Here is a 22,206-nt window from a genome sequence, read left to right on the forward strand (position 1 = left end):
TGTTTGTTTTAATGTTTATTTATTTTTGAGAGAGAATGAGCAGGGAAGGTGCAGGGCGAGAGGGGACAGAGAATCTGAAGTAGGTTCTGCTCTGACTCCGAGCTGACAGTAGAGAGCTCAATTCAGGACTCGAACTCACGAACCACGAGATCATGACCTGAGCCAAAGTTAGACACTCGACTCAGCCACCTAAGCGTCCCGAAATTGGTTTTTAAAGAAAACCTTCCTATAAACAAAACTTGAGGCTTAGAGGACTTTAACAACCAATCATATAAATTATTCAAAGAACTAATAATTCCAATTATAATTTTACCAGCAAACAGAAAAAGGTTAATATAACTTTAATACCAAAACCTGACAAGGATTGGGGCAATTGGGTGGCTCAGTCAGTTAAGTGTCCGACTCTTGATTTCGGCCCAGGTCATAATCTCATGGTTTGTGAGTTCAAGTCCTGCATCTGGCTCTGTACTGAACATGGAACCTGCTTGAGATCCTCTCTCCCTCCCTCTCTGTCTGCTGCTCCCCTGCTTGTGCTCTTTCTCTCAAGATAAATAAATAAGTTTTTTTAAAAAATTGGCAAGGATAGAATGAGAAAGAAAAATTACAGTAAAAACCTTGGTTTGCAAGCATAATTCATTCCAGTAGAGACCAACTCCACCCATAAAGATGGTGCAAACTTCTTTAACCTTATAAAGAATATCTATGAAAAAAGCTACACTATACACTATTTAATGGTGAAATACTGAAATGATTCTCTTTGTACAACAGGTCCTAGCCATGAATGAAACAAAACCACCATTTGCAGATAATGTGTATTAAAGAATTAATAGATATATTACTAAAATTAGTACAAGTCTAGCAAAGTTACTGAATTTAAAAAAATCAACACATAAAAATTAACTGTATTTATCAAATGAAAGTGATAAAGTGAAAAAAATATTAAAGACACCTTTTATAGTAATAACAAAAAAGTGAGTTTTGGGGTTAAAGGGGGAAGGCTGTCCTTTGAGCTCACATAGCTCCTCATGCTGAGCACTATTCTGGCACTAAACTGAGCTTCCTGTGGACAGGAAATATATCTTTATATTCCAGTGTTGGCACAGGTTAAAATACTTGCTTAATGGATTAAATATTATATAAGCCATTAAGATTAGATAAAATAAGCATCAAATCAACATGACTACATTGTATCAATTTACTTCATGAGTATTAGAAGTTGGTGATTTACAACCTAAGAAAACCACCTTAAAAAATCCCCCAAGGGGCGCCTGGGTGGCTCTGTTGGTTAAGCATTGGACTTCAGCTCAGGTCATGATCTCATGCTTCATACGTTTAAGCCCCATATCAGGCTTTGCACTGACGTGTGGAGCCTGCGTGGGATCCTCTCTCTCCCTCCCTCTCTGTCCCTTCCTCACTCTCTTTCTCCCTTTCTCAAAATAAAGAATAAACTTAAAATAAAAAATCCCCCAAAGACGTAAATGTTAGAAATTTGCAAATGCAATTATATAAAGAAAAATTTACCTGTTAAAAGCAAAGATGCAAGCAACTACATAAAATACCCTCCTTACACTGTACAACTGATTTCCATATAAAGGAAATAAGTCCCATTCATTTCATTAACACATGATTCTCCCTACAATGGAAAAGCTGTTCCAAGTAGGGTAACTTCAAACCTTATGACTCTGTCAAACAATAAATATGCAGTACCTTCTTGTTGTTTTCTGAAGTAGGGCTGAGAATGGTCAGTTCCGGTTTACTTGGTTTAGGCTTTGGAGATTCACAAGAATTAATGAAATTCATGATGAAAGGTTCCAAATGCTGGCCTTTCTGTTGTGACATAGAAATCATGGTATGAAAATAAAAAATCAAGATTATGATTTTTAATAATCATATAATGCATTAAAATTCACTGATATTTAAATACGGTTATAACTATCATGTTACAGAATATACATAAATCAGTTATTCACCTCTTTCATTAGTTTTCCAGGAACAGACTTTATAATTTTACCTGCAATTAAAAGTAAAATATTAATTTTATGAAAGCATAATATACTGCAAAATTGCTCACATGAATACTTCACTAGGTAATTTTTTTTTCACTAGGTAATTTTAAATACTCAAAAGCCAAGTAAAAAAAGTAAAACAATAAAAAATATAACTTACTATTTCACACTCAACAGAAATTTACAATAAATATGGTATTCTTTTTTTTTAATGTTTATTTTGAGAGAGAGAGCACACACACACACACACACACACACACACACACACGCGTGAGCAAGAGGGGGAGGGGCAGAGAGACAAGGGGACAGAGGATCCGAAGTGGGCTCTGTGATGACAGCAGGGAGCCGGATGCGGGGCTCAGGAACCTGTGGGGATTTACTTTAAAATAATCCAGTAGTGCTGGGGAGGGGGGGTCGGTGCGGGAAGGACTGAACAAGGCAAGTGTTGATAACTGTTGCAATAGCGTGAGAAGTTTATTATACAAAATTCTCTACTTTTATGTATATTTGAAATTTTCCATAAGAAATGTTTTCAAAAGATTTTAAACAATGATGAATATATAAAGATATCTAAAAGTATACAAAAGTCAAAAAAATTTTAAGAATTGCTACAACATTTAAATTGGTTAAATAGTTTATAATCTGAATTTTAGGTTAAGAATACATATTCTAATCCTGTTTGCCAAAATCTCTTCTTGATCTTATCTCCAGGTTCCCTTATTTTAAAATATCAAACACCTTGAGATTTTCTCAAACATTAGAAATGCCTTTAAAAATTAGTCAAAATTGATAAATGCGACTTAAATTTCTTTCAGTTCAATTTAGAAAAAAGTAGGCTTATGGCAATAGCAGAACACATATTAATAAGAAATTAAAATGGAGATTGTTGGGAGCACCTGGGTGGCTCAGTTGGGTGAGTGTCTGACTTTGGCTCAGGTCATGATCTCATGGTTTTTGAGTTCAAGCCCCACATCGGGCCCGCTGCTGTTAGCGCAGACCCGCTTGGGATCCTCTATCCTCCTCTCTCTGCCCCTCCCCTGCTTGTGCTCTCCCTCTCAAAAATAAACATTTAAGAATAAAAATAAATAAAATAAAATGTAGATTATTTTATGACATGAAAACCACCTAACCCTCTCCCACCAGACTATTTCTCCTTTCTACCCCCGTTAACTACTCCTCTCTTAGACTTCTCCAAGTTCCTTAAATGACGAGCTTTATTCTCTTTGCTTCTCTGTCTCTTCTACATGCTCTTCCTGAGTCAAATTATGTGCTCAATCTGACTTCATATAACACTCAAATCTCTACTGCTTGCCTGTCTCCTGGCCTCTCCTACCTTACAAAACCTCTCACTGGATTCTATAAACTCAACAAGTTCAGAACTACCCTTAATTTATTCCTTATCTCAGCAAGTAACAGCATCCATCCAAATGTTTAAATAGAAAATCTGGGTCACATCTCTGATCATTTCTTCTTCTTTAGTCAATCCTAGTTGGCAACCAAGTCTACCCAATTCTGTCTTCTAAACATCATATATAACCAAATATAAAACGTTCTCCCATTTTCCCCTGATAAGAAAACCTCCACGTACAAATACCAAGTATTTTGGCTCTGACCGAATGTACTAATTTGAAGAGATACAGATGAAAGCCAAATGCCCACTTGCAACATTTAATTCATTTATTTACTTCTATATATACTTCAGATTATATTATATAAAATATATTTAGAAATATTGCTTTACTCCATTATTATCTCTTTTTTTTAATGTTTATTTATTTATTTTGAGAGAGAGAGCTGAGGAGGGGCTGGGAGAGACGGGGAGAGAGATCCCCAAGCAGTACCTGCACTGTCAGCACAGAGCCTGATGTGGGGCTCGAACTCACAAACCATGAGATCATGACCTGAGCCCAGATCAAGAGTCAGACGCTTAACCAACTGAGCTACCCAGGTGCCCCTACCTCCATTATTATCTTTAACAATCCAAATTTTTCCTGCCTTTATCTCTGTGGTCTATACTGAACTTTATGTAAAAGAAACCATCTTAATGGTTTTAAGATTAACAATGTTGTTGCAAATAGCTACACGTTATAGGTATTCATTTTATGAATCTACCACAATTTATCTGTCTACTCTATTGGTGATGAACATTTGTATTATTTCCAGTTTTAGTGACTGGTTATAAACAATAATGCTATGAACATTCTATAATATGAATATAAGATTCTCTAGAATATATATCTCAGAGAGGAACTACTGGATCATTCAGTTCTATACCAAACTGTTTTCCCAATTAGTTTCCAATTTATATTCCTACTAACAGTGTATAATAAGTCTATTAGAATTTGATACATGGTTTCACTATATAAACTACTCTTCCTTCATTAATCTGAAAATGCTGATTATTTCAGTTTATCCACTTCTTAAAAATTTTTAAGTATGTTTATTTATTTTGAGAGACAGAGACAGAACACACCCATGGGGAAGGGACAGAGAGAGAGGGAGAAAGAGACAATCCCAAGCAGGTTTCACACTGCCAGCATGGAGCCTGATGCAGGGCTCAAATTCATGAACCGTGAGATCATGACCTGAACCGAAATCAACAGTCAAACACTTAACTGACTGAGCCACCCAGGCACCTCTCAGTTTATCCTCTCATACATGACTCTTTAAACTGACTTACCAAGATTTACATCTGGTAGTATCTTATCAAGAAATTGTGTTTCCCCGCCATTGGGGGAGAGAAAATCCGCCAGAAGTTGACTATTACTCAGTTCTGGGTGCTGCAGAAGTTTCTTAAATGAAAAAGGAAAAAAAAAGGGAAAAAACAGCTTAATAACCAGAAGGGTGATCAAAACTATATTAAAATGATTAAAAAAAACAATTATAAATCCTCAAAAGCTATTTTATCTGCAGAATAACAAAACTACATTTGTAGAAAGAATATATCACATAGCAGATAAGACTTCAACCTCTACAGTCAGACATGAAAGAATTTGAATCCTGGCTCTCTTCCATTTACCAGTGAGGTATCCCTAGAAAAGTTCCTAAACTACCTAAGAGTTTCCTCAAGTGTAAAATGAAGATAATACTACTCCTTACTTTATAACGTTATTATATAAAGCATTTAGCACAGTACCTGATACACAGGAAGATTAAACATTAGCTAATATTATTTCTGTGTCTCAACTATAAAACAAGTACTACAATATCTTGATAATTAAAAGAAGTTGGCACAAGGGTTTTGAAGAAAACTAAATGTAGAAATGTGAACTTGAAAAATTTGTTGTCTGTTCTTCTTGCAACACTATTTTCTTACAAGATAAACTGACTTTTTAAAGCCAAAATTAACCCAGTCTTACCTAATATTGTTTTGTAACTTGAAACAGTTGCAAAACTTTATGAGCAGAAATCTGTATAAATGAAATACCAGTAATAGCAACCTTTAGCTCCATATCACCAGAAAATACTCTTCTAGAATGCAGTACTTCCAATTCTTAGAAAGATTTAGTCCATTCAAATAATGGGTTAATGGTATCAACAAAGGCAAAGGTTAACATTCCTATATGCTGCATTCAAATATCCTTGCAGACGTTAATAATTTAAAGTTAATAACATAATAATAATAAAATATTTCATATTTCAATTTTCACGCCACCAAAAACTTATATAATGAATATTTTCTGGGCTGAAGTATTCAACAGTTTAAACACAAGAAATAAAATGTAAATATTCCTTTATACTGTTGAGTATTTTTTTAACTTAAAATACTTACTTTGGGCAAAGAGGCATCCAAATTTAACTGAATACTTAATAAAATCTAAAAAATTTCATGGCCAAATAAAGAAAAGGTTTTTTTAGGGGGCATCTGGGTGGCTCAGTTGGTTAGGCATCTGACTTTGACTCAGGTCATGATCTCACCGCCCATGAGTTCAAGGCCCATATCGGACTCTGCTGTCAGCACAGAGCCTGCTTGGGGATCTTCTGTCTCCCTCTCTCTCTGATCCTCCCCCACACCTTCTCTCTCAAAAATAAACAAACATTAAAAAAAAAGATTTTTTTAACAAAACAAAAAAAGTAAAAAGTATCCACTCTTTGGTCTTAGGCACTTGATTAAAGAAAGATGGTCATTAATTTTATATTAGTCTCAAGTAAGCAACTTTTTTTTTTTTGAGAGAGAGCAAGTGAGCACACGAGCGAGCATCCACAAGAAGGAGAGGGATGGAGAGAGAAGAAGAGAGAGAATCCCAAGCAGGCTCTGGCTGTCAGTGCAGAGCCCAATGCAGGGTTCAATCTCACAACCGTAAGATCATGACCTGAGCCGACACCAATAGTCGGATGCTTAACTGACTGAGCCACCTAGGCGCCCCTCAAGTAAGTAACTTTTAAATTGACTGCATCAACAATGGAAAACACATACCAATTACATTGTTTATATAACACCATGTGCACACACTAAAAAATAAAATAAAATTCGGACACCTGGGTAGCTCAGGGGGACCCTGGGTGGCTCAGTCGGTTAAGCATCTGACTCTTGGTTTCAGCTCAGATCGTGATCTCACAGTTCGTGGGTTCGAGCCTGGCATTAGGCTCTGCACTGGCAGTGCAGTGCCTGCTTGGGATCCTCTGTCTCTCTCTCTCTCTGCCCCTCCCCTACTCACTCTGTCTCTTTCTCAAAAATAAATAAACTTAAAAAGAAAAGAATTTTAGAAGTCCACATTGACAGGTATTTATAAAGCAAAATATATATATATACAAGAGAAAAAAAGATTAGAGAATGCTAGGATTAGCAATGTTTTAAATTAAGTTACTACTATACCTGTAGATATTCCTGAAATTCTTCTCTCTTTGACTTTAAGAATTCATAATTTTTGGGGCCAATGATCCTCTTGGAAGGAAGCTGGGCATCAGGAAATGTGCCTGAAATTAATATATATGTAAGTTATTACTATGTTCTGCTACCATCTTTAAAACCTAATTTATAATTCACTATGGCAAAATCAGATTCACAATGCTCTTACAGAGATGTGGCATTATCTTTTAAGTAATCTTGACAAAATCCATGAGCTTCACTTCAGAAGTCCAAACCAAAGAACCTGAATATACAGATATCCAAAATTTCACCAACTCTTCATTGACAAAGACTTATTTAGCCTTCGATACTAGTAAAAAAGCTTCAAAAACTTATCATGAGATTATCTTGAAGTTGGTGGGATTCTATTCAACAAAATCTTACAAAGAAATACCTACTCTATCATGGGAGAAAAGGTAGCATTCTGCTAATACTATACAAACTTAAAAAAACAAAATTTAAAAACCATGGACATTCAGGGCACCTGGGTGGCTCAGTTGATTGGGCATCTGACTTCGGCTCAGGTCATGATCTCATGCTTCATGGGTTAGAGCCCCGTGTTGGGCTCTGTGCTAACAGCTCAGAGCCTAGAGCCTGCTTCAGATTCTGTCTCCCTCTCTCTCTGCCCTGCCCCCTCTTACTGTGTCTCTGTCTCTCAAAAATGAATAATGTTAAAAAAAAAAAAATTAAAAAAAAATAAAAACAAAAAACATGGACTTGCTTTCTCAAATAGGGCTGACTAGAAATTTAAATACCAAAAAAGAAAAATATTGTTGGGAATCCAATCAACTTAGGTTGATCCAGGACTTTAAAGTATAGAATAAATTATCTTCTCTCAACTCTAAACCCAAAGGAAAATTTCTCAGAGAAAGAATGAGACAAGAATGACATTGCACAAAACTGGCAGAGAAAAAGAAAAACCATTTTTTAATTTATTCATTTATCTATCTATCTATCTATCTATCTATCTAGATTATTTAAGAGAGAGCAAGCGGAGGGGGGCAGAGGAAGAGAGAGAAGAGAATCTTAATTGTGTAGAGCCCGATGCAGGACTCAACCCCACGATCCTGGGATCATGACCTGAGCCAAAATCAAGGATCAGACGCTCAATCGAGTGAGCCACTCAGGTGCCCCAAGAGAAAACCATTTAAAGACAAGTACAAATTCAAAATCTAAGCAAAAAGATTGGAATGGGACCTTGTATTTTTTTTTTACCTTCCTGTAGTCTCTTTATCAAGTGTTTTACTTAGAGCACTTAGTAAAGAAGGGTAAAAAAGGTTCCTGTCCTCAATAGAGAACCAACCTGAATTTGGATCAGGGACACTCCACAAAGCTGGTCTAAAAGAAAAAGATTCAGAATACACAAATAGAACTCACCAATCTACATGCAAAATGACTGGAAATACTTTATAACTACATCCTTGATATTAACTAAAATAGATAAGACAGACTGAGAGGTGAAGAGAATACCTAAAAAAAGGAAAGTGCTCCCCTTTTCTGATTGATCTAACCTTAAAAGAAATATTACAAGTTTTGTCTTCATATCTAAATCTAAGAGCTAAATCAAAACATTTGTCATGATTCAGAGCAAACATGTTTATCAAGAAAGATGGTAGTAAAAGAGCAGAGCAACTCTAAAATGCCTGGTTTAAATTCTCTGCTACATGGAAATAAACAAAAATTAAACTGGAGAGAGAAACTTTTCTACAATACAATTAAACAATAGCTATCTTTTAAATTTTAATATTATTGAGGTGCCTGGGTGGCTCAGTCAGTTAAGTGTCCAACTTTAGCTCAGGTCATGATCTTGCAGTTCGTGAGTTCAAGCCCCCGGTGTTGGGTTTTCTGCTGACAGCTCAGAGTCTGGAGCGTGCTTTGGATTCTGTCTCCCTCGCTCCCTGCCCCTCTCCTGCTCGTGCTCTCTCTTTCCCTCTCTCTCTCATAAATATTTTTTAAAAAATTAATAAGTAATACATGTATACTGTAAAAACTTCAAAAATATTTGTAAGCAGAAATAAGATAAAAACAGTACATTCCTATATTAATAGCAGTGTACATAAGTGTTAAGTATTACACTTCTTTGCATAATTACTTAAAATAAAAAAATGAATCTAGTTCAACAGCTTCTTCAAGAAAGCTAATACTAAAATGTAATGTTTTATACAAAAAGGACAACATACCATGAAACTCTGTTAGTTTTGATTCAAGTACATAGAATTCAAGATATCTTCTATAGACAGACCAATGTTCAGGCTCATGCCCAACTGTAAATTGAATGGATACACAGTAAGTAATAAATAATTTTATAAACTACTATAAGAAATTCTTCCAGTCTTAATGATTTATTATTCCTTAACATCACATTATTAACATATTTTATCCCATATCTTAATTTTAAATTTCTTAAGGGACTGATAAACTTCACCTATTTATGAAGTTATCTCAAAACACATTTTTCTAGAAAAGAATCATAGAGCTGACAGAAATTTAAAACAATTATACAGTCAAGATTTTTAAGTGTCACAGAAATAAATTATGTATTTCATAAAAACTTGTAATCAATTTTGGGTCCCTCAAATATTTACCAATTGTCCTGATCTAATACAGTATAGAACAGCACTATCAAACAGAGCTATCTGCAATTCTGGAATGTTCTCTATTATCTGCATTAATATAGTAGATATTAGCCACATGTAGTTATTGATCACTTGAAATGTGACTATTGTAAGTAAGGAACTAAAATTTTAATATAATTTAATTTTAACTGGTACATGAAGCTAGTGGCTACCAAACTGAATAGCACAAAGTAATGGTTTACACAATGAGTTGAGTCAGACTGCCTATTCCAATCCCAGCTTCCCCATTTATTAAGTGAACTAGAACAAATAACCTCACTGTGCCTTAAGTTGCTTAGAATAAAAATAAGTGGGGCGCTGGGGTGGCTCAGTCAGTTTAGCATCTGTCTCTTGATTTTGGCTCAAGTCATGATCTCAGGATCATGGGATTAAGCCCCGTGTCAGGCTCAGCACTGAGTATGGAGGCTGCTTGGGATTCTCTCTCTTCTTCTTTCTTTGCCCCTCTACCTCTCTCTCTCTCTCTCTCTCTCTCTCTCTCTCTCTCTCTCTCTCTGTCAAGAACAAATAAATAGGGGCGCCTAGGTGGCTCAATTGGTTAAGCGTCCAACTACAGCTCAGGTCATGATCTTGTGGTTTGTGGGTTCACACCCCACATCGGGCTCTGTGCTAACAGCTCAGAGCCTGTAGCCTCCTTCGGATTCTGTGTCTCCTCTCTCTGTCCCTCCCCTGCTCACACTCTGTCTGTCTGTCTCTCTCTCTCAAAAATAAATAAACATTAAAAAGTTTTTTTAAAAAGAACAAATAAATGTTTTTAAATAAAAAAAAAAAAAAGAAAAACAAATAAGGGGAATTATTAGCACTGACCTTCATGCTGTAATACTTCATCAGTCCTCTCTCAAAACCATTTCCTAACACTGCCATTTTCTTTCCTTCTTTCACCACAAACAGTTCCCTCTTTCTGAGCTCAATTTTATCTTTCTGTTCATCATTCCCAAAATGTGCACAAGTTTGATGTGCTTTTGTTTACACTGAATGCCCTACTTCTTGGGCAAAAGCCAGGGTGGTGTCTGTTATCTCATCATGGATACTATTTACACCTATATCTATTAGTCCACACCTGAAACAACCAAAAGAAGACAGGAAAACATGATGAAAACCTCTCACATTGTGTTTTATCACATTTTTATAAATTCTAATTAGCCCACAACAATGGAGGAGGAGAAATGCTGTCTTAATGAAATTGGTATAATACCCAATATAGTGCTATGTGGGTTACTAATAATAAGTATAATGGCTAATGATGGTAGCAAAACCATTAAAAGAACATTACATAAAATGCCCTGCTGCATTGTCAGGTGTCTCACAGGTGGCATATGCATTGGTTGAACAAACTAATTAGTTAAGTGGTACTAGAGATAACCTAGAAAAGCCTAAGTTTTCATTCAATTTTCTGTTCGGACACTTATCTTTTGAATGTTTGCTTATTTTTGAGAGAGAGAGGAGGAGAGGCAGAGAGAGAAGGAGACAGAAGATCCCAAGCAGGCTCTGCACTGACAGCAGATGCAGGGCTTGAAACCCATGAACCGTGAGATCATGACCTGAGCCAAAGACAAACGCTCAACTGACTGAACCAACCAGGCGCCCCCAGACACTTATCTTTTGGACATGCAGTCATACTCAATAGTCACAAATGGCAAAATGTTTACCATTCCTGACAAATAGACTAACTGGCGCCTTTTAAGAAATGTATTCAGAGAACTTCCTACCTGCTCTTCTATCATTTCTTTCAACATCAATACAAAACACAGGTATTCTCTCCTTCTTCTCCTTCCTTTCAGAGGAGGGATCTTCAAAAAAGTCTACATATGGAATGCTAATTTTCCATGCAGCAAGGTTTCGGGGAGTATTAGGTGTGCTCACAGCTTCCACTGGAGAATCATCTTCCATTACAACAATACCTTCTTCAATCTAGAAAAAAAATCATCAGAAAAAAATTTAACATTTCCAGGTCCTCAGACCTATAGCATACAAGATACAACTATAAAGAATGTGCCCATATAAATTCCTAATTTTCTACTACTTCTGAAATTAAAAGATACTAAATTTTCTACTAAAAATATAAAGATAAATTAAAACTAACAAGTTACTAGCATCAACTCCAGGTTCTGTCGTATCACCTGTATGTGCAAATTCCATAGAAAGGAGAAAATAGGCACTTCAGAGATTAACGATATTGAAAATACACAAGTATAAAAACATATTTAACTTTGGTAATAAGAAGAAAAAATTAATGTACTGATATTTTTTCGTTTTGACAATATGTGTTTTTTTTAACGTTTTTTTTTTTTTTTTTAATTTATTTTTGAGACAGAGAGAGACAGAGCATGAATGGGGGAGGGGCAGAGAGAGAGGGAGACACAGAATCAGAAACAGGCTCCAGGCTCTGAGCCATCAGCCCAGAGCCCGACGCGGGGCTCGAACTCACAGACCACGAGATCGTGACCTGAGCTGAAGTCGGACGCTTAACCGACTGCGCCACCCAGGCGCCCCGACAATATGTATTTAGAAAGAACCATAGCACAGTTTCAACTAAGTACAGGTGGTCGCTGACTTAAGATAGTTAAACTTACGATTTTTCAAATTTACCAAGATGCAAAAGCGATATGCATTCGGCAGAAACTATACTTTGAATTTTTAAAAAATTTTTTGACGTTTATTTATTTAATTTCAGAGAGAGAAAGAGCACAAGCGGGGGATGAAGAGGAACAGAGAGAGAGAGAGAGGGAGAAAGAGAGAGTCCCAAGCAAGTCCTGAGTTGTCAGCATGGAGCATGATGTGGGTCTTGCAAGGTAAACAACCAATACATTATACAACCATTGTTTTTACTTTCAGTACAGTATTCAATAAATCACAAAGGTAAACAACCAATACACTATACAACCATTGTTTTTACTTTCAGTACAGTATTCAATAAATTACATAAGACAGTCAACACCTTATGATACAATGGGCCTTGAGTTAGATGATTTTGCCCAACTGTAGGCTAATGTTACGTGTTCAGAGCTTGTTTAAAGTAGGTTATTTTCAACTTATAATGGGTTTATCAGAATGTAATCCCATTGTAAGTTGAAGAAGATCTTTTAACTCCTTTCTGGGAATGCAGTCTAATGAAAGTATTTATTCCAAGTCAATCTTTTTAAAACTGTGGAAAAGATACAAGTATAAATATATTCACTACAGCTTAAGTAATGTCAAAAATGAAAAATGGCCTGAAAGGGATCCACCTTCATAGAATTAAGGTTATTTTTTCATCTCTTGGCTTCTAAAATTTTCATAATATAAATGTCTAAAATAATATTTTAAAATATTACATGAAGAACAATTATTTTTAGAAAGAAATTTTATTTTATTTATTTATTTATTTTTTTAACATTTATTCATTTTTGAGACAGAGAGAGACAGAGCATGAACGGGGGAAGGTCAGAGAGAGAGGGAGACACAGAATCCGAAACAGGCTCTAGGCTCTGAGCTGTCAGCACAGAGCCCGACACGGGGCTGGAACTCACAGACCACGAGATCATGACCTGAGCCGAAGTCGGACGTCCAACCGACTGAGCCACCCAGGCGCCCCTAGAAAGAAATTTTAAACATGTTCTAGAACTACACATACAGAAAGGAGGAAAAACTGTCCCAACTTAATTAAATTAGAAAAAATCCTCTAGAGAAGCCTGGATGCCTCAGTAGGTTATGTGTCTAACTCTCGATTTTGGCTCAGGTCATGATCCCACAGTTTGTGGGTTCGAGCACTGCACCGTGCTTACACTGTGAGTGCAGAGCCTGCTTAGGATTCTTTCTCTCCCTCTCTTTGCCCCTCCCCTGCTCATGCTTGCTCGCTCACTCTCTCTGTCTCAAGTAAACATTTTTAAAAAATTAGAAAAACCGGGATGCCTGGGTGGCTCAGTTGGTTAAGCGTCTGACTTCGGCTCAGGTCATGATCTCACAGTCTGTGAGTTTGAGCCCTGAGTCGGGCTCTGTGCTGGAGCCTGCTTTGGGTTCTGTGTCTCCGTCTTTCTCTGCCCCTCCCCCACTTGTGCTCTGTCTCTTTCTCTCTCAAAAATAAATAAAAATTTTAAAAAATTGGCAAAAAAAAAAAAAAAAAAAGAAGAAGAAGAAGAGAACCTCTGAATTGGCACATTAAAACACCTGGTCACTTATACATCTAAAATTCATGTTAAAGAAAGCCAAATATTACAGATAAAACACATCCATCTTGAATATACTTTTTTAAGGCAATGAGTCAAAGATTTCTCGTACTTAACAAGAAATCTGAAAAGTCTATTCTGAGCAAACCAGTAGTGGAGAGAGATTTATTTCCACAATTTTAGCACCCTAACTTTCACTCTCAATTCTACTTCTTCCCACACCTGGCAGTCACCTTTTTTTTTTTTTAAGTTTTATTCATGTTCTTAATGTTTATTTATTTTTGAGTGGGTGGAGGGACAGAGAGAGGGAGACAGAGGATCCAAAGCAGGTTCCACACTGACAGCAGAGCCAGACTTTGGGCTCGAACCCACGAACCATGACATCATGACCCGAGCCAAAGTCAGATAATTAACCAACTGAGTCACTCAGGTGCCCCAGTTTTATTTTGAGAAAGAGAGAGAGAGAGAGAGAGAGAGGAAGGAACACACACAAGTGGGGTAAGGGCAGAGAGAGAGAGAGAGAGAGACAGACAGACAGACAGACCCAAGCAGATTCTGCACTGTTAGGGCAGAGCCTGATGCAAGGCTTGAACTTATGAACCACAAGATTATGACCTGAGCCAAAGTCAGATGCTTAACTGAATGAGCCACCCAGGTGCCTCAGCCACCTCTCTTCTAAGTGAATTCTCTTCTCCCACAAAGTCCCTTAGCAATTATTCTTTTTTAATTTTTTTTTAATGTTTATTTATTTTTGAGAGAGAGAGAGACAGCACACGAGCAGGGGAGGAGCAGAGAGAGAGGGAGACACAGAATCCGAAGACAGGCTCCAGGCTCTGAGCTGCCAGCACAGAGCCCAACGCGGGGCTCGAACTCATAAACCATGAGACCATGACCTGAGCCGAAGCCAAACACTCAACCAACTGAGCCACCCAGGCGCCCCGCAATTATTCTTTTCTTTCTTGTTCTAAAATGGCTTTCCATAATCCCTAATAAGACTGTTGGTGATCTTAGGAGGACTTCTTAATACTCTATTGAAAACAAAGTCATCAATTCCTAAAAAGGAAGGAAAAGAAACCATAAAAACAGATAATATGTGTTGGGTTTTGCCTTTTTGGGATAAGGCTATCTCCTTACACACCTGACACAAAAACAGAGAGAATTTGTGAGTGAAATGCCCACTCCACCATTTGGAGCCTGAGGTACAGGGCAGCATTTTCCATGGCTATTACAACTGTATTTTTGTCAATGGATTCAGCTTCTGAGATATAAGAAGGGTAAATCAATAATAAAATGATAGATAATTTAACAAGTTGACTAAATGCCAAAAAATAGACATTCTTGGGGTACCTGGCTAGCCCAGTTGGTGGAGCATGTAACTCTTGATCTCAAGGTCATGAGTTCAAGCCCCACACTGGACTCCATGCTGACAGCTTAGAGCTTGGAACCTGCTTCAGATTCTGTGTCTCCCTAGCTCTCTGCCCCTCCCCCACTCACGCTGGCTGTCTCTCTCAAAAATAAATAAAAACATTTAATATTAAAAAACAAATTTAAAAAATTTTTAAAAATAGACATTCTTTTTTTAAAAATTTTTTAATGTTTTATTTATTTTTAAGGCAGAGACAGAGCATGTGTGGGGATGGGGCAGAGAGAGAGGGAGACACAGAATCTGAAGCAGGCTCCAGGCTCTGAGCTGCCAGCACAGAGCCCGACACGGGGCTTGAACTCATGAACTATGAGATCATGACCTGAGCCGAGGTGGACACTTAACCAACCGAGCCACCCAGGCACCCCCAAAAAATAGACATTCTTAAATAAAAAGAACTTCCCCAAAATCAATCTAAGAAAGAAAATGGGAGAACAAAATTCTTAGCAACATAAAAATATCAATGAAACAAAGGACGTTTTAAAATGTATTACTGTTACTGCTACCATTTAAAAGGTGTTTTTATCAAAAGAGGTTAATGAATAATCTCTAGATTATTCAGAGAATAATTATTCTAGTTAGAGAAATATTTATTTCTTCGAAGAATTTTGATGTTATATGATATTTTTTGAAAGTAAATAAACATTATAAACCAAAATTTTATGAAAAGGAAAACGAAGTACTTTCTTGTTTTCAAATAGATGTTCCCTCTACAAAGAGAATACAGAATAAGGGCAGCAGAAGATAAAAGACAAAAAGATGTCCCCCTATTTCCTTGAGAAGTATTAACAGTCTCACTATTATATTTTCCTATGTGGAGATTAACTACCAATACACCATTGGGCATATTATATTCCAGAAGTCTATTTGCAAATCAGTTCTGAACTTGGGACAGATACATATATTTTCATACAGATTCAATCTTATGCAGTGGACTTTGGTTCCCAGGCTAGTATACATATGTCTATCTCACAATTTACATTCATATATTTATGAAAACTAATTCTATTCTAATACTGTATACTGATTACTATGCTTACCATATGCTAGGCACTGTTCTAAGCATTTTATGCATACTACTTATTTAATCCTCACAACACCCTTAAGTAAGTTAGATACTATAATCCCCATTTCACATGTGAGGAAACTAAATCACAATAAAATTAAGCAATTTACCCAAGGTCACATAGCAAGGCAATATTGCCACCAAATGATCACATCAATGTTTCTAAAAGAAAATGTCTTGGGGCGCCTGGGTAGCTCAGTTGGTTAAGTGTCCAACTTTGGTTCAGGTCATGATCTCACCAGTTCATGGGTTTGAGCCCCCCATCGCACTCTCAGAGCCTGGCGCCTGTTTCAGATTCCGTGTCTCCCTCTCTCTCTGCCCCTCTCCTGCTTGTGCTCTGTCTCCATCTCTCTCAAAAATAAATAACGAACACTAAAAAAATTATTTAAAAAAATAAAATAAGTAAAAGAAAATGTCTTCCAGTTCCCATATTTGAATCACAAAGTACTTTTTAGTTGCGGTAGTGAGAGTTTCCTCTAAACTTCCTAAACAAGACAAAGACAATTCTCTAAGGTCCCATAGCTAAAAACTAAAAACTGAGCCTGGCTGGCTCAGTTGGAAGAATATGTGCCTCTGATCTCACGGTCATGAGTTGGAGCCCCACACTGGGGGTAGAGATTACTTAAAAAAATAAACTTGAAGAGAAAAGAAAGAAAAGAAAAGAAAAAAAAGAAAAGAGAAGAGAAGGGAAGGGAAGGGAAGGGAAGGGAAGGGAAGGGAAGGGAAGGGAAGGGAAGGGAAGGGAAGGGAAGGGAAGGGAAGGGAAAAGAAAAAAGAAAAGAAAAGAAAAGAAAAGAAAAGAAAAGAAAAGAAAAGAAAAGAAAAGAAAAGAAAAGAAAAGAAAAGAAAAGAAAAGAAAAAAACAACAAAACGAAACGAAACGGAACGAAACGAAACGAAACTAGCACAGTGCTCTCTAAATCCTAAGTAGTACTGTCTTGGTCTGGGCCAACAGCCTCTTCGCCCCTACCTTTTCTTTTCAGAATATTAGAGATTAGTTTGCTTTCTTTTCCTGCTTTCCATTATCACTATCTTTGCTTCCAAATCAAGACTTTTCTTCTTCCTTGAACCACTACAAAACAGAACTCTCTCACCTTTTTGAAGATTATCCTCCTATTCCTGAAGCAAAACAAAAAAACAAAAAAACAAAAAAACGAGCTTATATTGGGCAGAACAAGTAATTGGGCAGAACGAAAAAGTACGTCTTCCTGAACAAAAATTATGTTTTAAAAAGTTCACAATAACATGGGTAAATGCTTTTGTTGTAATGTTAAGAGGGGACAAAGCAGGATAGCAAACTATATACTATACATATACATTATATATAATGGTGTACCCTAATCTATGTGGATGAGAAAGGAAAGGTACTTTTTAAAAAAGAAAACCACCAAAATGTTAATAGAGGTGAGTTACTGGGTGTTACAATTATGAGTAGTATTTTAAATTTGTTTCCACTTTTGCGTATTATTAAAAAATTGACACTATAATATACTTAAAATTAAAAAATATATAAACATCATTTTGAAAAATGACTGCTTCCTCGGGTTTACTGTCTTTCTTCTACCCACACTTTTAAGAAAAAACAAGGGCAGGGGCACCTGCATGGCTCAGTCAGTTAAAGCATCTAACTCTTGATTTTGGGTTAGGTCATGATCTCACAGTTTGTGTGATCCAGCCCCATGTCGGGCTTGGAATTTTCTCGCTCGCGCTCTCTCTCTCTCTCTCTCTGCCCCTCCCCTATTCATATTCACTCTCTCAAAATAAACAAACTTAAAAAAAAAAGGGGGGGTATAAACAGAAAAAAAATGTTGTATTTAGATTACCTAAGAAGGAAAAAAAAAAAGAATTAAATTTTTTTCCACTTAAACTATGAAAAAGCAATGAATGTCCTCGATAATTCATCACTGCAATGGGACAGAGGTCAAAAAGAAGAAGTACAGAGAAAAAAATGGGTTAATTTACTCCTCTCTTCCCCCATTCCTTCTTCTAGGTCACTGCCAATCCAATCACTATTATTCATCCCTTTTATATCCAGGTTAGTGAATCTCTTAAGGGGAAAGTCTCCGTCTTAATCATTTTATCTCCAGTGCTCAGAGTCATTAATGGGCAAAATAAGGATACAGGGACTCTATTTAATAAAGATTTATTAAACAAATAAAAAGCACAAATGAGACAGTATCTGTCTTTATAGAACTAATTGGTATGGAAAACAATCATAAACATATCATTTCAAATACACTATATGGTACATGTTTTAACATAAGATCTAATAAGGGGCACAAAGGAGAGAATGTTCAATTCCACTGGGGGACCCAGATAAAGGTTTATGGGAGAGGCTGGATTCTGAAAGTTAAGTATGAACTTTCTAGGTACATATAAAGGTAGGGCATTTTAAGGGCAGCATGTGCAAAGATCACAAAAATAAAATAGTATGGTGGGTTAATGTGCATATAAATCAACTGGGAATCTTGTTAAAATGCGAACTGATTTAGTAGGTCTAGGATGGAAGCAGACATTCTACATTTTAATAAGCTCCCAGGTAATGCTGACGCTGCTGACGTACCAATCACAGTTTGAGTAGCAAGGGGTCATGGTTAGAGCCCCATGTTGCGGGTAGGACATTTATCAACAGTTCTGTTTGCCTGGACCATATGGCTGGAAAGCGATAAGATGAGGAAACAAATTAAAAGCCTAACCAAAGGATGGTAAATTGTTTGACTTTTATAACTATCGCAGCTCAACAGAAACCATTCTGGCCTTAACAAGAAGTTAACTTAGTGCTCAGGAACATTACCAATTAGATTAGCATCATAAAACTATAATAACTAATGAAAAAAATAAGGCATTGAAGTCTGAAATAAGTAAAATAAAGGAGAGGGAAAATAGAAAGTAAGCATATATCATTTTTTATGCCATTGTAGGTCTGAAGTTATACATACATCAAACTGAAAAATTTTTACTTACAAAGTCATCTTCACCTTCGGCTAACCCATAATTAGGCAACATAGCTCCCTCCATTGTGGTACTTTTGAATACTCCTTTAATTTTGCTACCTATTCTGCTGATTCCAAATGATTCTCCTCTCTTCTGTGTGCTCCTAAATATTAAACAAAAATGTATCAAGTACACAGCAAATTATCACGACATTCTAGTTTATTAACAATAATTAAAATACGTGTGAAAAGAGTAAACTGAAGGTACAGCTAACATAACTTTTTGGAGTTCTTAGTCATCTAGATCAAGTCCCAGGATATCAGAAGCCAAAAGTGACATTTAAAGTCTAAATTTGGGGGTATGAATAAATGGGACAATATTTATCAATAAACATTTGGAATTGGGCGCCTGGGTGGCTCAGTCAGTTAAGCATCTGACTCTTGGTTTCAGCTCAGGTTATGATCTCATGATTTCGTGAATTCAAGCTGCACATCAGGCTCTGCACTGGCAGCCAGAGCCTGCTTGGAGGTCTCTCTCTCCCTCTCTCTCTGCCCCTTCCCAACTCATGCTGTCTTCTCTCAAAATAACAATAAATAAACTTTAAAAACATAATAAAAAAAATAAAAATTTGGAATTTACCTATTTAACTTTAAAACATTAACTGAACTAGAATGAAGATTAGAGCCCCCTAGTGGTATGTAGTTCTTATTGCCATACATATTTTGAACTAATGTGTTGAGCCAACATTCAAAACAATGTATCCGTTTAGAACTGTACCACTAAAATAACATAGTATATAACAGAAAAATATATAAAACTATGACCTTCTCAGTCCTTCATTTTTATTTTTTGAATTTTTTTTAATGTTTGTTCATTTTTAATTTTTCTATTGCATTTACTTATTTTTGAGAAACAGAGAGAGACCAGAGCACAAGTAGGGGAGGGGCAGAGTGAGGAGACAGAATCTGAAGCAGGCTTGAAGCAGCAGACTTGACGCAGTGCTCGAACTCACAAACCGTGAGATCATCACTTGAGCCGAAGTCAAGACGCCTAACCGACTGAGTCACCCAGGCACCCCAATGTTTGTTCATTTTTGAGAGAAGAGAGAAAGACAGAGAGAGACAGAGACAAAGAGAGAGAGCTCAAATAGGGGAGGGGCAGAGAGAGAGGGAGACACAGAATCAGAAGCAAGGCTCCAGATTGAGCTGTCAGCACAGAGTTCAATGCCAGGCTCAAACTCACAGACCTCAAGATCATGACCTGAGCCCAAGTCAGACGCTTAACCAACAGCCACCCAGGTGCCCATGGGTGCCCCATTTTTAGAAATTAACAAAAAAATTCTGTCCTCTATAACTAAAAATTTTTAAGCAAATATCGACTTTATATTCCTATAAGGAATGAAGTACAAAGTGTATCTTACCTGACTTCAAAGTAACAAAAAGATAACATGCCCAAGGGATGGAAAAAACATGCCAAAGGGAAGGGTTAGCAATAAACATAAGGACAAAAGCAAATGTAGCCTAAGGAAGCAGCCTGCTCTGCCATATATACTAAATGTTGGTTTTGTAATTTTTTTTCAAAAGTGAATTTCTAAAAGCAGAAATAGTTGGAGAGCAACAACAAAAAATAAGCCAAAAAGCAGCAAAAATTTCCTCCATTACAGTCCACTGTCCCATGTTTCAATAAATAAAAACAGAACTTTTATTCAATTTAAAACTCACTCATGCTCTCCATGTAATGCTGCCCGTACAACTGATACCCAAATAAAAATTACTATTTTAAAATTCAAAAGTTTGTTTTGAATGCTTAATTTAATGGATAGCTACTATTCCTACAAGCAAAACTTATTTATTGAAATAATGCAACAATTACAAAAATAAAAATAATTTGATCAAGTTTTAAATATATCTGGTACATTAGTAACATGTGCATTTTATACATGTCCAAGGAGAAAATCAAACCTAATTTAAAACTGGAAAAACTCTAATAATAAATAGTAGTAAAATGGGTAAACTAGAAGATTATTTTATTTAAACAAGCATATGTTGTTTTTTAAAAAAAATCTAGGATTGTAAACACAATTCTCTGATAGAATGTTTCCAAAACCAATTATGAAAATGTTAACGAAGTATTACTAAAACCTCTAGAATCCAGATAGATTATTCTAGTTTCTAGAACCTAGACAGATTATAAAAAATTGGGCTTTTAAAATCTGAAATATTTTTTAAAGTATCTCATTTCTAATTATCCCCAGAAATACAGAAATATACTTCTTGCTTTGAAAAATAAAGTTCCTTAAACACAAGTAATTCTAAAAGTAATTTAGGGGGTGCCTGGGTGGCTCAGTCAGTTGAGCATCTGACTCTTGATTTCAGCTCAGGTCCTGATCCCAGTTGTGGGATCGAGCCCCCCATCAGGTTCCTTGCTGAGCATGGAGTCTGCCTAAGATTCTCTCTCCCTCTGTCCCTCTCCTCCACTCATGTTCTCTCTCTCTCTCTCTCTCAAATAATTAATAAGTCAATACAAGTAATTTAACAAAACCAATAACAAAAAACTGAGTCAAGGCACCCGGGTGGCTCAGTCGGTTAAGCAGCCAACTTCGGCTCAGGTCATGATCTCGCAATTTGTGAGTTCTAGCCCCATGTCAGGCTCTGTGCTGACAGCTCAGGGCCTGGAGCCTGCTTTGGATTCTGTGTCTCTTTCTCTCCTCCTCGTGCTCTGTGTCTGTCTGTCTATCTCTCTCTCTTTCTCTCTCAAAAATAAATAAACATTAAAAAAAATTTTTTTTAAATGAGTCAATAGCCTTGAACAGCTAGGTACTAACTTTTCATTTTATTTTCAACTGACATTTTATGACATATATCATGCTATTTCAAAAAAGAGATATCTAAAATCAAATTAGAGATTAATTTTATTATTTTTTTAAGTTTATTTATTTTGAGAGAGAGAGAGAGAGAGAGAGAGAGAGAGAGAAGCACATGCGCACAAGCCAGGGGTAGAGAGAGGACAGAGAGAATCCCAAGCAGGCCCCACACTGCCAGCATGGAGCCTAATGCGGGGCTAGCACCACGAACTGTGAGGTAGTGACCTGAGCAGAAGTCAAGACACTTAACCGATGGAGCCACCCAGGTGCCCCAGAGGTTAATTTTA

General features: G+C 36.6%; 1 protein-coding gene across 10 annotated transcripts in view; it reads right to left on the reverse strand.

Annotated features, from left to right (window-relative positions):
* The window catches only part of SNX14 (sorting nexin 14), a 99,061-nt gene that overhangs the window by 26,886 nt on the left and 49,969 nt on the right, over nt 1-22,206 (reverse strand). For all 10 annotated transcript variants that reach the window (XR_015251374.1, XR_015251375.1, XM_086707350.1 and 7 more), the window contains 7 exons: nt 19,087-19,219; nt 11,198-11,399; nt 9,036-9,119; nt 6,823-6,923; nt 4,687-4,798; nt 1,971-2,011; nt 1,708-1,827 (listed from right to left, as the gene is read on the reverse strand). Coding sequence is in view for 8 of the 10 variants with exons in the window: in XM_086707350.1 (XP_086563476.1) it covers nt 1,708-1,827; nt 1,971-2,011; nt 4,687-4,798; nt 6,823-6,923; nt 9,036-9,119; nt 11,198-11,399; nt 19,087-19,219 (793 nt within the window). In the remaining 2 variants the exon portion in view is untranslated. The remainder of the gene's footprint in view (nt 1-1,707; nt 1,828-1,970; nt 2,012-4,686; nt 4,799-6,822; nt 6,924-9,035; nt 9,120-11,197; nt 11,400-19,086; nt 19,220-22,206) is intronic.

Source organism: Puma concolor, chromosome B2 (genome assembly GCF_028749965.1).
Source record: "Puma concolor isolate L17-30 chromosome B2, mPumCon1.1.hap2, whole genome shotgun sequence".
Taxonomy (NCBI): Eukaryota; Metazoa; Chordata; class Mammalia; order Carnivora; family Felidae; genus Puma; species Puma concolor.